This window comes from Schistocerca nitens, chromosome 1, assembly GCF_023898315.1.
Source record: "Schistocerca nitens isolate TAMUIC-IGC-003100 chromosome 1, iqSchNite1.1, whole genome shotgun sequence".
In the NCBI taxonomy this organism is placed as follows: domain Eukaryota; kingdom Metazoa; phylum Arthropoda; class Insecta; order Orthoptera; family Acrididae; genus Schistocerca; species Schistocerca nitens.
In genome coordinates, this window is record NC_064614.1 from 638,147,259 (window position 1) to 638,163,614 (window position 16,356).

Sequence of the window (16,356 nt, forward strand, 5' to 3'; positions counted from 1 at the left end):
AAGACATTTTAAAAAAACATGTCCAGAAGTGCTTTGCAAAAGTGTCTCTGCACCCGCTGCATTGAATCCATAGATGTGCCAGCCTATTCTCAGGACATTAAAGCCACTGATCTGGGTATTTACAGGCTACTGACTGTAGACTTTCTTTGAATGACTCATAACTATCACAGCGGAAGCAGGTGGCTAGGAAAAACAACCATCAATAACTTTATTTCACCTAAATCTGTTACACATGACCAGATAACTTCACTGTCACACTCAGTTTCAATCTCAATAGAGACAATATTTTTGTCAACTGCAATGAACACCCCCCTCCAATGGTATCTAATCTGCCTTTCGCAAATACATTCCATGACTCGCTAAATATCTCAGGAGCTTTCTATTTTAGGTTTCAGCCAACTCTTGACTTCAAGAATAACTGGAGTGTGAGAACTTTCCTGGAGTACAGTACATTCGGGAACTTTGTTACGAATACTTTGGCAATCTGCTGAATGCATTCTGATTTCACTATCTGTGTATCGACTGGCGAGTGCTCACCAGAATACCTCAAACTACAGCCTAGCCTAAAAACCTCCATGTGTGCTCCACAAGCACTCTGCAACCTGAGTAGCTGCTTTCTTTGGGTAGTAAATCTCTGACCAATCAAAGAGACCTACAATTCCCCACCCGATTATGCAGGTCCAGAAATTTGCAGAGACGACAAAGCCTCTGGCTGAGACCCCCACTTGGCTCCAAACCAAAATGACTCCAATCAACTCTGGGAACAATGCTGTAAATTATTAGCTTTGCTTGTACCCAGGGTGTGAGGTCAGTGGCTTTCACTAAATCCACCAGCAGCCTGAAAATCCTTACAACAGGCATCACTGGTGCTGATGTGAGCTACAGGTTGCACATGACTGCACTCTACTGCTAGACAGCTACAATTAAGCCTGCCTACACATTTTGGATGAGGCTCACCAGCACACATACCGATCACACATTGGCTTTTTTTTTCCAGCCCTAAACAATATCTTCCTAAGGGGCTCCATAATGCACATAATGTTGGAGCTCCCATTAAATAAGCAAATCTCAGCTCCTCATATGCTTGCTCAGACCCTGTTGAAGGAACAGTCACCTGTTCACTCACAGGGTGAAGAGATGAGGCCAGATGACCAGACAGCCAGCCTCCACATTGGCCCTCTGCCTAAAGGAAGGTAAACGCATTACCACCCATCACCCACCCTGTTCTGATGGCAAGGAGGTACCTTGGCAGCAACGAGCAACACCTGAGATGTCCCATGTGATGCACCAGATTCTCCGCCACCGCTACACCTCGAGGCAGCAGCATGAAAGTGGCTGACTAGCCAAAAGTAAGTTCCACTATTCATGAACTGTGGCCAGCTCCTCCTGCGTCTGCACACTGTATGCAAACATCCTACACAGGCCAGCAAGACTAACTGAAGATGTAAACTACAAAACCATCCTGATGTGCCACTAATGGACATGAGCTATGTAGCTGGCTCTTCATAAGAAATGAAAACTGCCCTAGACTCTGCCTGAATTTATGCTTACAGTTAAAAAAGCGAGATTAAACCTATTAAATAGAAAAACACACATGAAATTTAAGAACTATCCTACTATGAAACCTGAAATCATTAAAACTTCATAAAATAACTGAAAGCAGTGCTTCAAGGTGATGTTGCCACTTGGCTGATAGTGTGAGATTTTTTCATCAGTGAAATTTGTCACAACAGTCTGCATTCTTAGACAATTCTAACTTTTATGGTTGGATACTGCATATTTTAATACATATATTACCAAAAAATGTAACAATTCACTTCCTCCAGGCAAATCGTATTAAAAATAAAAGATTCATTTTCAATTCTCCCTCCCCCTCCCCCTCTCCCCCCACACCCTCACTTCTCCCTCTATCTTGCCCACCCCCTCCCTCAACTCCCCTTGCACACTCGCTCACTCCCTCTTTCTTTCTCATACAGTCATTCATTACAGTTTTCATTAAGCTATCAAGTACTCCTATGAATAATGGCGCAGCTGCTCTATCAGCAGAACAAATTAGTAGATGAGGTCATAAAACTACTCACTATGCGAGCACCATCACAGAAATTAACTCCTTCCATCGCCACCACAGTATAGGCATTCTGGTTCAGGAACCTTATGCAATTTTCAAAGCAGTACAAGCAGCATATACAGCACTTCAGGCAACAACGGGCGACACTAGATGTTTCCTTGTTAGCATGCAACCTGAAATCATTAATACTTCCTAAAATAAATGAAAGATAGGTACCTGAAAAAGAAGAAATGTTCAGATCATCTTTTAAAATTTTGACTGGTGATATGGAATTGCTACACACTTCACATGGTACTGTCTCTCAACAGGGTGATTTTGATAAAAGGGGAACAAATAGCAGGAAATTATCCCTGACAGGATAAGGAGCAAAAACAATAATATGGATATTGACAGTGACACTGGTAACAGAAACACGCATGTGGTCTTTGAGCAGGGTACAAACCAGGTTACCACGTGGGATGTTCTCCACAACAGCTGGAATCATCTGCATCATTTACAACATGTGCATGCCTTTTTACCAATGGACTTGCCTCTGTAGCAACTGTTTGTCACTGGTTCATCACATAGGCCACCACAGCATTGCGATTTCTGACACTATTCCTGTTCACAGATGAGACTACCTTTACAATGGGTGGTACTGTCAACCTTCACAACACCCGCCTGTGGGCTATGGAGAATCCCCATGGTATGGTGGCAGTGAACTATTAGTTCCGGTTCAGCTTCAATTTTTGGTCAATGATTATTGACGATCACCTTGTGGGACCAATCATCCTTCCAGAACGCCTCACAGGCGAGGCATAACTGCACTTTCTGTGAGTGACCCTGCTTTCCCTGCTGGTGTGAAGGGTAATGTGGCAGCTACATGACTACAGGCAGAACATTCCCACTTGCCATGTGTGCTTTCAATCATGGAAACCTACTCGCCCAAAGATCTTTTATCTCCACCTTCAAGTGGGTGTACATTCCTTGGAAGACATTTCCAGTCATTTGCTGATATGACCTTTTTTTTCCTTCTTATCCTCGAAGGGATCATTTCCTGTAGTTTGTTCACCAATCATCCTTTATAAAAAAGGTTTACACTACACTACGAAGAACTTAATGTTTCTGTGAATTCATACATTATGGGACAAGTATAAAAAATACCACAGTGTTTCATTAGTGTTTGAATTAAATTAATTCAATGCAAAATTCCAGAAACCTGTACCACTTACTTACATTCACAATCAACTGACAGCTTGCCACATGATATGATAATACAAAAAGGAGAGACGTTCATAAGGTTTACAAAGTTATGTTACAGAATATTTTAAAGACTTAAAGTGTATCTCTTCTTTTTAAAATGTATCTCTTCTTTTGAGTTGCACTTATACAACAAACTTGAAAATTGATATTCAGGGAGAATAATGGGGAAAGATATAAGTTTTGTAAAATAATGTAATCTGTGTAAACTCACTTAGCATGTAGATACATCAGTATGAGACGTGGAATCTTGAAGATTGTTATAAGCAATGAACCTTTAGCAACTGATCCCAAATGTTGGCAAACAAGTCGCTCCATAGCTGTTCTCACGGGGGTAATATCTCTTGATGAGCGTCTGCAGCACATAGACAAGAGATTTTTTTGTTTTCATTTAATGTTTTTTACACAAAAATATTTTAAAAATATGAATTTGTTTGTTACCTGTTAAAATACCACTGTGATACTGCACCAGCAATGACCATTTGCTGGCAAGCCAAAATGAATTCAGGAACCCAGACAAGAGCAATAAGGTAAATCCACCAGAAATATCGTACCCACATTGGATCAACAAACTCCACCCAAGTAAATTCTGAAACAACAGAATTAAGGAAGTAAATTCTCCCAATCACAAACTTCTTTCTTTTTAAAATCCAGCGTGTGATATAAATATATATCCAGACGTATAAATCTATATAATTTTTGGTACACTTCCCCAATAAGCACTGTAAGAGTTATTTTCTAATGCTAAATCCCTCCCTCCAAAAGACCAGAATCAACTGCAGAGTAAATACCTGTTAAATTTACATACTGCATGAATCCAAGTGAGATAAGACTAAGGGAGAAATGAATCTATGGAAACTGCTTACAATATATTGTGAAGGTATAGTATAAAATCTCCATAAAATCAGAACACATATTAACATATTTAAATCAATTGCAATACCTGAAATCTAATGATTCCTTCCAGGGCAGTTGAGATAGTTAATTTCAAGAGTAAAAATGAAACATTGTCATCAATAAACAAAATATACAAAATGGAGAATTAACAAATATGTTTAAAAAGTTTATATTATTACTTATACTATGACAGAAAACAATTTTTGTCTTGGAGGCCACAAAAGCAGAAATATACAAGGTTGAAAAACAGTAATTAAAACACCTCTGAACATTTGGACTAATGAATTTTTAAAAATTAACTAAACAACATAACAATATTACGAAAAGGATAGGTGCTGCTCAACGTATAGTGGAGATGCTGAGTAGCACATAAACACAACAAAAAGACTGTCAGAAAGTGAGCTTTCAGCTAACAAGGCCTTTGTCAAAAATAGACAAAACACACACACACACACACACACACACACACACACACACAGTCTCCAGCAGCTGAAGCCAAATTGTGAGCAGAGGCAACCAGGTAGTGGAGATAAGGAGGAGGCTGGGCAGGGAATATGACAGATAGCAGGTTGGCGTGGGGAGTAGGAGAGGGCGGGGGGGATGGTAGTGGAAAAGGAGAGAAGTAAAAAGACTGAGGATGCATCGGTGGAATAGAGAGCGGTGTAGTGCTGAAATGGGAACAGGGAAAGGGTAGATGGTACATACAATAACTAATGAAGGTTGAGGCCAGGAGGGTTACAGGAACATATTATATATTGCAGGGAAAGATCCCACCTGCACAATTCAGAAAAGCTGATGTTGATGGCAAGGATCCAGATGGCACAAGCTGTGAAGCAGTCATTGAAATGAAGAACATTGTGATGGACAGTGTGATCAGCAATGGGTTCACCACAGTTTGCAGTGGCCACTTAAGCGGCCAGACAGCTTGTTGGCTGTCATGCCCATGTAGAATGCAGCGCAGTGCTTGTAGCTTAGCTTTTAGACCACATGACTGGTTTCACAGGTAGCCCTGCCTTTGATGGAATAGATGGTGTCTGTGACCGGACTGGAGTAGGAGGTGGTGGGAGGATGAATGGGGCAAGTTTTGCATCTATGGCTATTACAAGGATATGAACCATGAGACAAGGATTGGAGACAGGGGTTCTGTGGGGATGGATGAGAATATTGTGTAGGTTCAGTGGCTGGCAAAATGCCACTGTGGAAGGGGTGGGAAGGATAGTGGGTAGCATATTTCTCATTTCAGAGCATGATAGAGATAGTCGAAACCCTGGCAGAGGATGTAATTCAGTTGCTCCAGTCCTGGATGGTACTGAGGCACAAGAGGAATGCACCTCTGTGGCTGGACGGTGGGACTTTGTGAGGTGGTAAGTGACTGGAAAGATAAGGCACAGGAGATGTTTTTGTACAAGGTTTTGAGGGTACTTTCAATCTATGAAGGCCTCTGTGAGATCCAGTATATTTCGAGACGGACTGCTCGGCACTACAGATGTGACGGCCACAAGTAGCTAAGTTGTATGGAAGGGACTTCTTGGTATGGAATGGGTGGCAGCTGTTGAAGTGGACGTATTGCTGGTTCTTGGTGGGTTTGATATGGGCAGAAGTTCTGATGTAGCCATCTTTGAGGTGGATGTAAACATCATGGAAGGGTGGCTTGTTGGGTTGAGTATAACCAGGTGAAGTGAATGGGGGAGAAGGTGTCAAGGTTCTGGAGGAATGTGAACAGGTGTTCTCACCCTTGATCCATATCATGAAGACGTCATCATCAATGATTCTGAACCAGGTGAGGGGTTTGGGATTCTGGGCATTTAGGAAGGATTCCTCTAAATGGTCTATGAGTAGGTTGGCATAGCATGGTGCCATGTGGGTGCCCATAGTCGTATCCTAGATTTGTTTGTAGGTAATGCCTTCAAAGGAGAAGTAATTGTAGGTCAGGATTTAGTTGGTCATGGCGACATAGAAAGAGGTTGCTCGTTGGAATCCATCACGTGTTGGGAAAGATAGTGTTCAACAGCAATAAGACAATGGGCATTAGGGATGTTCGTGTAAAGGGAGGTGGCATCAATAGTGACAAGCAGGACTGAAGGTTGTGGTCTACGAGAGCAGAGATTCTCTCAGTGGGGGGCACAGTAACCAGCCACAATGGGGTATAATGAGTTTAGGGACTTTAGGAAGTATGTAGAAGGCAGGAGTGCAGGGAGTGGTAGGGGTGAGAAGAGATACGGACTCTGTGGACAGGTTCTGGGATGGGCCTAAGGATTTGAGGAGAGATCGGAGATCCTATTGGATTCCTGGAATGGGGTCACTGTAGCAGGGTTTGTAGGTGGATAAATCTGATGGCTGGCAGAATCCTTCTGCCAGGTAATCCCTGCGGTTCAAAACAACAGTGGTGGAGTCTTTGTCAGCAGGTAGTATTATAAGATCGGGATCAGTTTTTAGGTAGTGGATTGCAGTTCTTTCTGTGGGTGTAGAGTTAGTTTGCATGTTGAAGGATTTGGGGAATGAATGGCAACGCTTGGTTTGAGATTAAGAGATTCTAGAAAGTTAAAAGGGAGTGATTTGGGGGCAGTGAGGGTGGCCTACAGTTGGATGGAGGAGTGAACTGAGTCACGTAGGTTTCAACATAGGTCTTTAGATGAGTCTGATAGGTGGGGTTGGTGGCTCCCCCTAGAGGAATCCTTCCTAAACACCCAGAATCCCAAATCCCTCATCTGGTTCAGATTCACTGATGACACCTTCATGAACTGGATCGAGGGTGAGGACATCTTATGCACGTTCCTCCAGAATCTCAACACCTTTCCCCCATTCACTTCACCTGGTCCTACTCGACCCTACAAGTCACCTTCCCTAATGTTGATCTCCACCTCAAAGATGGCTACATCGCTACCTCTGTCCATACTAGCCACCAGCAATCTCTCCACTAGACAGCTGCCACCCATTCCGTATCAAGAAGGCCCTTCCATACAAATTAGCTACCCATGGCGCTTGCATCTGTAGTGAATGAGCAGTCCCTCTTGAAATATGTTGATGGTCTCACTGAGGCCCACACAGACTGTAATTATCCTCCCAGCCTTGTACAAAAACAGATCTCTTGTGTCTTATCTTTCCAGTCACCTACCACCTCCCAAAGTCCCACCATCTGGTCACAGAGGTACATTTCCCTTGTGACTCATTACCATCCAGGACTGGAGCAACTGAATTACATTCTCTGCCAGGGTTTAAACTACCTCTCATAATGCCCTGAAATAACAAATGTACGACCTAGTATCCTTCCCACCCCTCCCACAGTGGCATTCCACCATCCACCGAACCTACACAATATCCTCATCCATCCCTACAGAACCTCTGCTCCCAACCCCTGGCCTCATGTTCACACTCCTGTAATAGATCTGGATGCAAGACCTGTCCCATACATCCTCCCTCCACCAACTACTCTAGTAGAGTCACAAACATCACCTACCTCATTAAAGGCAGGACTACCTGTGAAACCAGTCATGTGTTCTATAAGCTAAGCTGCAACCACTGTGCTGCATTTTACATGGGCATGACAACCAGCAAGATGTTGTCTGCGCAAATGTCCACTGACGAACCGTGGTCAAGAAACAGCTGGGTCACCCAATTGCTGAGCACACCACTCAACACAACAATCTTCATTTCAATGACTGCTTTACATCCTGTGTCATCTAGATCCTCCCCACCAACACCATCTTTTCTGAATTGTGCAAGTGGGAACTCTTCCTGCAATATATAATATGTTCCTGCGACTCTCCTGGCCTCATCCTTCGTTAGTCGTCGTCCATAACCATCTAGCCCCTTCCCTGTTCCCATTCCAGCACTACACCCTCAGTTTTCTCACTTCTCTCCTTTTCAGCTAACCTCCCTCCTTCCTCCCGCTCTTCATCTAACCTTCCAACTGCACCCAGCTGCCCTACCCTGCCTCCATCTCATTCCTGCGTGCTCACACAAGCAGCACTTTAACATTCCCCACCCCATCCTGCTATCCCTCCCCTCCTCCACCACAGCCTCCTCCTTACCTCACCACCACGTTGCCTCTCCCACCATGTGCTGCTGCTCGCAGTCTGGCTTCAGCTACCAGAGACTGTGGTCATGTGTCTGTGATTTGCGTTTGCATGAGTGTGTATGGGCATGTTTTCTATCTTCGGCAAAGGTCTTGCTAGCTGAAAGTTCACTGACAGTCTTTTCGTTGTGCCTATTTGCAACTCAGCATCTCCACTATTTGTTGAGTAGCAACTATCCTTTTCACAATATTGTTACGTTCCATCCTGGATTTTCCACTGTTTAAACAACATAAATAAGATTAAGAATTTTAACATCTCAGCTAATTTCTCCAAAATGGAGCAGTGTATCAATTGGAGAAGCACGAGTGAAGAAAGCAGACATAGCCTCTTTGGGTAATTATTCCAGTATTGACCTGTACTGATTCATAGAAATTACAGAAAATCTAAATCTGAATTGTTAGACAAGGATCTTAAGTCCTTTCCTTCCAAAACATGGTCCAGCCTCTTAATCACTGCTTGCCCCAGTTAAAGCAGTATATAAATAGATCTCTGGAAAGAAAAATGTATGCCAAAAGATGTTGAGGGAATGAATATTTGCTGCATAAGCTGACTCAAAGAATGACACACAATATGTAATGGGAAAATAACAATGGAAGAGAAGGAAAGTTGTTATTCATCATATAGCGGAGATGCTGAGTTGCGATAGGCACAACAAAAAGATTCATACAATTATAGGTTTCGGCTATTAAGGCCTTTGTCATCAGTACACACACACACACACACACACACACACACACACACACACACACACACACACACACACACAAATGCAACTTGCACACACTTCTGCAGTCAGAGCTGAAACCACACTGCAAGCAGCAGCACTAGTGCATGATGGGAGTGGCAACTGGGTGGGAGTAAGGAGGAGGCTGGGGAGGGGAGGGGGAGCGATAGTATGGTGGGAGTGGCGGACAGTGAAGTGTTGCAGTTTAGACGGAGGGCAGGAGAGAAGGTGTGGAGGGGGGAGGGGGGGGGGGGTAAGTAGCAGAAAGGACAAAGATAAAAAGAAATTAAAAGGCTGGGTGTGGTGGTGAAATGATGGCTGTGTAGTGCTGGAATGGGAACAGGGAGGGGGCTGGATGGGTGAGGACAGTGAGTAACGAATGCTGAGGCCAGGAGGGTTACGGGAACGTAGGATGTACTGCAGGGAAAGTTCTCACCTGCGCAATTCAGAAAAGCTAGTATAGGTGGGAAGGATCATATGGCACACGCTGTGACGCAGTCATTGAGATGACGGATATCATGTTTGGCAGCGTGTTCAGCAACGGGGTGGTCCACTTGTCTTTTGGCTACAGTTTGTTGGTGGCCATTCATGCGGATAGACAGCTTGTTGGTTGTCATGCCTACATAGAATGCAGCACAGTGGTTGCAAGCTTAGCTTGTAAATCAAATGACTGGTTTCACAGGTAGCCCTGCCTTTGATGGGATAGGTGATGTTAGTGACTGGACTGGAGTAGGCGGTGGTAGGAAGATGTATGGGACAGCTCTTGCATCCAGGTCTACTACAGGTGTATGAGCCATGAGGTAAGGGGTGGACGGCAGAATACCACGGTAGGAGGGGTGGGAAGGATAGTGGGCAGGACATTTCTCATTTCAGGGCACAATGAGAGGTAATCGAAACCCTGGCAGAGAATGTAATTCAGTTGTTCCAGTCCCGGATGGTACTGAGTTACGAGGGGAATGGTCCTGTGTGGCCGGACTGTGGGGCTTTGGGAGGTGGTGGGAGATTGGAAAGATAAGGCATGGGAGAATTGTTTTTGTACAAGGATGGGAGGATAATTACGGTCAGTGAAGGCTTCAGTGAGACCCTCGGTATATTTTGAGAGGGACTGCTCATAACTGCAGATGCGGCAACCACGGGTGGCAAGGCCGTACGGAAGGGACTTCTTGGTATGTTGACATTCACCAGAAAAGTAGTACTGCACATGACTGAATATGAGGACTGCAGGAGCTGTGCATCAATGGTTTTCAAAAGTGGAAAAATGAATATTCACAAGAATGACTGAGGTGGCCATCTGTCTGTAGCCAGCAACAAACAGGTACAAAAAATTGATGGAAACAGACAGTTCACCCAATACCTCAACAGTCAGACAACTTTCTGCAGATTCTTAATGATTAGCATGCCACAAGCTCTGTGCTCACTGGAATCCAAAACTCTCCAAAGGCAAAACTTAATGCATGGAGAGTTTGGTAACTCATTGAGAGAAATGATAAAAGCTTAAATTTGAATGATGAATACATAAAGAATTAAGACAAAGGCATAATTTTAGGATTATATGTAGCCTAAAGTAGGTTACTTTCTGGATAGCTACATTACATGTATTTTTCAATACACGTCATCAAGCAATCCATAATAGTGTCTGTTTCCTGTAAGAGGAATTTATGCAGTGCTTCCTGTATTTTATTGCTCATATAAAATTGACAACCTCATAAATAATCTTCAATAGTCTGCACTTTTGAGATCTGGGTTGGGGGCAGTGTGCTCCAACACCTTAAAACCCAAGTGGACAATGTTTCAAGAGTTTTGCATCAACAAGTCTCAATGCTCAGTGTTTGGCTTCAATAGATGGTCAGCATATTACTGTACCTTAAGATTTCAATAACTCTTCCCTTCTCCAAGTAATTTTCCCCATAGGTCCATCTGAACCCCCCCACCGTGACAGTTGTTCACATTACCCTTCCTACAGAGGCCCAAGTCGGCCTGGCAGGTGATTCCAAATATTTCCATCATAAACTATGCCATTTTGATTCAGATTCATAACAAAAGAACCATGTTTTGTCTCCTGTGACCATCCTGATCAAAAATTGTTTGACATTTCTTATTATTAGAATGGTCATGTATGTGACTGTGCTCTACATGGTGATCGCTATATACACTTTAACACTTTGATATGCAGAACCGTGACTAACAAAGAACTTGTTATCTCACCAATGGCAGTTTAGTCTCAGTCTAGAACAAACTGCAGAATGAATGAAGATGAAACCTGGACATTTAACCTTATATTTATGCACTAATATAAAACAAGAAAATGTCACTACTTACATGAAATGCTTGTTTGTGTCACATCCACGAGTAACTTTTGCTGGCACCACATTTTTTAAAACTATGCAAGGGCAGAGTAGGATATGGTATGAAGGATCGTTGGAATTTTTTTCAGAGAGACCATTCATTCACGAGGAATTCTGTGGCTAGGAAACACTTATTACAACATTATGAAACATATTATTATCTAAACAAAACTGTTACATTTATGGACTATATTTCTTAAATGTAGCACAATGTAGGTTTTCTAAATGGATCTTTCTATTACGCACGTTTAAAGCCAGCCAAAGAGATATTATTCCGTGGTTTTAATGTTGTTGTCTCTGCATCATTGTTCTTCATCACACTCTCATCAGTAAAACTAGCAAATGGCAGAAATGGCTTTACTCCAGGATAGCCTGAAAATGAAGAAACACACAATTAACATGACTTGGCAATGCTACATCTGATTCCTAGTTGTCAATTTAAAGTTTCTGCATAAGAAATAGCCACTGTAATGGCTACAATCTGCATTATTTTTGCTTAATGTACACACACTCACAAATTATGTTCCCCTTATTTCACAAGAACTACGGACATATATGTATGCATATATTTACATGGAAAACACACACACACACACACACACACACACACACATGTATCTTCCTTTGCCTCACATTTTATTGTGGCTGATGAAGCGGGTGAAATTGTTAAGGAGGCCTGGAGGATGAGGATTAGAGGAAGAAGAGTAGCAAAGGAGACTGGGACAGGATAGGGGTACCAGTTAAGCTTACACTGGTGCAGCTACAGGAAGTTGCATGTGCTACATGATAAAACTGAGATGTTGGTCAAAGTGGTAATTGTTGGAGAGGAAGAGGAAGGGGAGGGGGAGAAGGGGAGGGGGAGGAGGGGAGGGGGAGGGGGAGGAGGGGAGGGGGGAGGACCAAGGCCAAGATGGAACAGACAGTGATGGAGACTGTGGAGAGAATAATGTGGGTGTAGATTAGCTACGTTTAAACCCATGGGCTAGGGTCAGCACCTTTACTAGTGATCAAAACAATCTGGTTCCCAGGTTCAAACACTATCATTACTTAAATTTTGAATAAAAATAATCAGTAACGGTGGCCAGAGACTTCCAACACCAGGAGTCCTTGTCATTCTGTCAACAGTCTTGTTGACGAGGGTGGAGGACGAGATAAAGTTTTAGGGTATTCTCTTGTCCTTGGGGTGGGAATCTGACCCTAAAAGGTGGAAGAAATAGCAATGATCAACTGCAGAAGGCTGCAGCAGGCAACAAAGACCACCACATAAGAAACATAATGTGTATTCACAGGACACGTGACCTGTATACCAAATAGTGTCTTGATGATTTCTCCATTGGCAAAAGATTTTGAATGAGCCCCTGCTGTCTCTAAGCTGTTCATTTTTGGAACACAACCTATGATCAGCTTAGATACAGAAGTGATGACACTTTCTGCAGGACCTGACCATCATTTTGCAGGACAATGCTCAAGCACGTACAGTGCAAGCTGTTACTGACTTGTTTGACTGATGGGGCTGCTAAGTGCTATACCACTTCCTGCACTCCCCTGACTTAAGTCCTCGTGATTTCAACTCTATTTCTACACTGAAGGAAACACTTCATGGCATTCGCTTCAGAACTGATACAAATTCGTCAAGCAACAGACCGCACTGCTCGAACTGTCAATACAACTGGCACAGCTAAGAGTATCCTACGACTTCCACATTGCTGACTTTGAAGGTCAGTAAAACTTTGAAACATGTATCTATTTTGTACGAGCTGTAAATAAGTAGTTGCCACTATTAAGGTTCCAACCCTTGTAATTATCATGGAGGGTTTGAATCTGACTGTAAGGGAAGGGGTAGAAGAAAGTGTTTTGGGAGAACATGAGCTTGATACTTGGAATGAGAGAGAGCACTACTAACTGAGTTCTGCATTACATTTCAGTTAGTAAAAGTTAATTGTTCGCAGGGGAGGTGGCATACTTGGAAAATGCCAGGAGGCTTTAGGAGATTCCAGGTGGATTATTCATGGCCAATCGGAGAACTCAAAATCAAAATCAGATACTGGATTGGTAAGGCATACACAGCAGCAGATATAGATTCAGATCTGAGTTTAGTAGAGGTGAAGAGAGGACTAAAAGTCAAGCAAATTGGCCAGAGGAATCAGTATGGAAAGGAGTGGGATACTGAAGCACTGAGAAATCACGAGATGTGTTTTGAAGTTCTCTAAGGGTGTAGATAATGACCACCACAAAGGGTAGTTCAGTTGAAGAGGAATGGGCACATCCAAAATAAGGACAATCACAGAAGCTGGACGGACTAATATAGGCACATGGTAGGTAGCTGTGAAGGAACCTTGGGCAACAGAAGAAATATTTCAAGTGATTGACAAAAGAAGAAAGCAAAGAAGTTTTCAGGAAAAGACAGAAATATAAGTCACTTGGGAATGAAATAAACTGAAAATGCAGGAAAGGCAAGGCTTTAGGAAAACCATGAAGAAACTGGAAAAGAAATGGTTATCAAAAGTACTGATTCAGTATATAGAAAAGTCAAAACAAGCTTTGGTTAAATGAAAAGCAAGGACATCAGCATTACAAGTGCAATGGGATTTTCATGGTCAACACAGAGAAGAGAGCGGGTCGGTGGAAAGAGTACATCGAAGCCCTTAGAGGAGGTAGGACTTGTCTGGTGCCGTGATAGAAGAAGAAATGGGTGTCTACATGGAAGACACAGGACATGGGTGGCCAACTGGTTGATTACAGCTAATAGTGCAGTTGATCATGGCAAAGCAAAAAACACATAAGTTTAATATACCTAATAATAATAGTTATATGTAAAAAATACAGAGAAAACACTGCACAATGTAACCAACAACTGCAGTGAACTTAATCTAGAATCACTTTTCACTTTATTTATTCTCTCTTCTAGACAGTAGCTCTCTTTTGTCTTTGGCACACAATGGAAATAGGCAGGAAGCATGTGGGACACAGGTGTTGGGTTGGTGTCGATCCGACAGTTAACAACAGGAACTAGCAGAGTTATGATCTATTGCCTACCGATGTCAATCAGGATTAGACTCTGCATTGTGCATCATACGCTATGGATAAGTGGTTGAAGAGAAATGCTGAATGAACTTCAAATGAAGAAAGAAATGCTTCTGAAGGTTCATCAAATAAAGTAAGACGATATTTTCAACACCACTTTACTTGGTGGATCAAACGCATTACCCATGTAATGATTGCATAACTAATGAGGAGGTATTGAACAGAATTTGGGAGAAGAGGAGTTTGTGGCACAACTTGACTAGAAGAAGAGATTGGTTAGTAGGACATGTTCTGAGGCATCAAGGGATCGCCAATTTAGTATTGGAGGGCAACATGGAGGGTAAAAATCGTAGAGGGAGACCAAGAGATGAATACACTAAGCAGATTCAGAAGGATGTAGGTTGCCATAGGTACTGGGAGATGAAGAAGCTTGCACAGGATAGAGTAGCATGGAGAGCTGCATCAAACCAGTCTCAGGACTGAAGACAACAACAACAACAACAACAACATTAGCACTTTTGGCACAAGCAGCTACTGCTGATGCATACATTGTTTGCACTGGAGGCATGACGATTGTGCATGGATATATAAGTTACTAGCAGTCAAAGGGTGAAGGATGAAGCAGACTAAAGAAAAATGGAGCAGAGTGGTTGGGAGGGGGGGGGGGGGGAGGGAGGCAACTGGGGACAAGGGGGGAAGGAAGAGCAGGAGAGGGGAATTGTGGAGGGAGGAGAGGGGAATTGTGGAGGGAGGAGAGGGGAATTGTGGCATTGTATGATGTACTGGTGAGACCATTTTTATCTACACAGTTGAAAGAAGCTGGTGATGGAAAGCGGAGGGAGATTAATAAAACTGGCAGGGGTTGAGACACAGCTATCAAAGTTAATCATGCTGCACTCATATCGTATTCTCCCACTGGGTGACCAGATTTGCTCTTGCCCACCACATGGTGTTGATATCCATTCACTTGAGCGGACAGTTGAGTGGCAATTGTGCACAAATAAAAAATTGTACAGAAGCTGCAGTGAGTTGAGATATGCTATGGTTGTTTTAAAGGGAGTGTATGATGTGGTAAGCTGTGTTGGGATGGGACTGGAATAGGATGCACGGAACAGGTCTTGCATTTTGGTCTTCACTTGATATGATATGAGTAATACATGTAGTGCATGCTAATTCCCCCAATTGCAACAGTGTGAATTTGCCAAGGCTGTTCTTACCCAAGTTTCTTGCCTCTCCATTCCCTAGCTTTTACCCTACCTTGCTTTCAAACCTTACTCCTCATTACTCTAACTATTATCCAGAAAATTATAACACTTTATTTTTCCGCTCTGAGGAAGTAGCTTGCCCAAAAGCTCAGCTATAAGTTCAGTTCTGTTTATGTGCCTGACTACTACTCAACACCATAACAATACAATGAGTTATTGGAAGTTTTGTATTGACTGCAGGAAAAACACTTTTATTCTTCCAGTAGCTAGATTTCGAGCCAAAGGAGGCTCACTGTTTGATAGTTAGTATTTATAGGCAATTTTTTTTTCTCTGGTATAAAACAAAGTGGCTGTAAATAATTATACTGTGAATGTTGCAGTTCTTCTTATTTCCATGCTTGCTAAGACGATTGGAGAGGTATTCTGCCTTACGCAAGACATCTTTCTAATTTTGTTTTCATCCAGACATATTTCAGCAGTTTTTGTGCTATCTTCAATAGGTTTATTTGTTTGTTTTTCTTCCGCAAAATTGTTGTTACATACAGTATTAATTTTTACAGAAACTTTTGGTAAAGTGAGCAATTATTGTCAAATATTTGACATTGATCTGCATACAGTACAGAATTGAGAAATGTATCACTGAGTTGAACTAGTCTATGTTGTTTATTTTTAGCTATATTTTAAATATGCAACATAAAACACTTAAACTCAGTGATGCATATCTCAACCGTGTACTGAGTGCAAACGAATGTCAAATATTTTACAATGTTTGCTCATT

At 42.5% G+C, this 16,356-nt stretch overlaps 1 protein-coding gene across 1 annotated transcript in view; it reads right to left on the reverse strand.

The window, feature by feature from the left end:
- The window catches only part of LOC126258062 (choline transporter-like 1), a 153,010-nt gene that overhangs the window by 26,113 nt on the left and 110,541 nt on the right, over positions 1-16,356 (reverse strand). Inside the window, exons 10-13 of the mRNA XM_049955612.1 lie at positions 11,596-11,721; positions 3,749-3,896; positions 3,522-3,662; positions 2,082-2,241 (exon numbers count right to left, since the gene is read on the reverse strand). Of these exons, the coding sequence (XP_049811569.1) occupies positions 2,082-2,241; positions 3,522-3,662; positions 3,749-3,896; positions 11,596-11,721 (575 nt within the window). The remainder of the gene's footprint in view (positions 1-2,081; positions 2,242-3,521; positions 3,663-3,748; positions 3,897-11,595; positions 11,722-16,356) is intronic.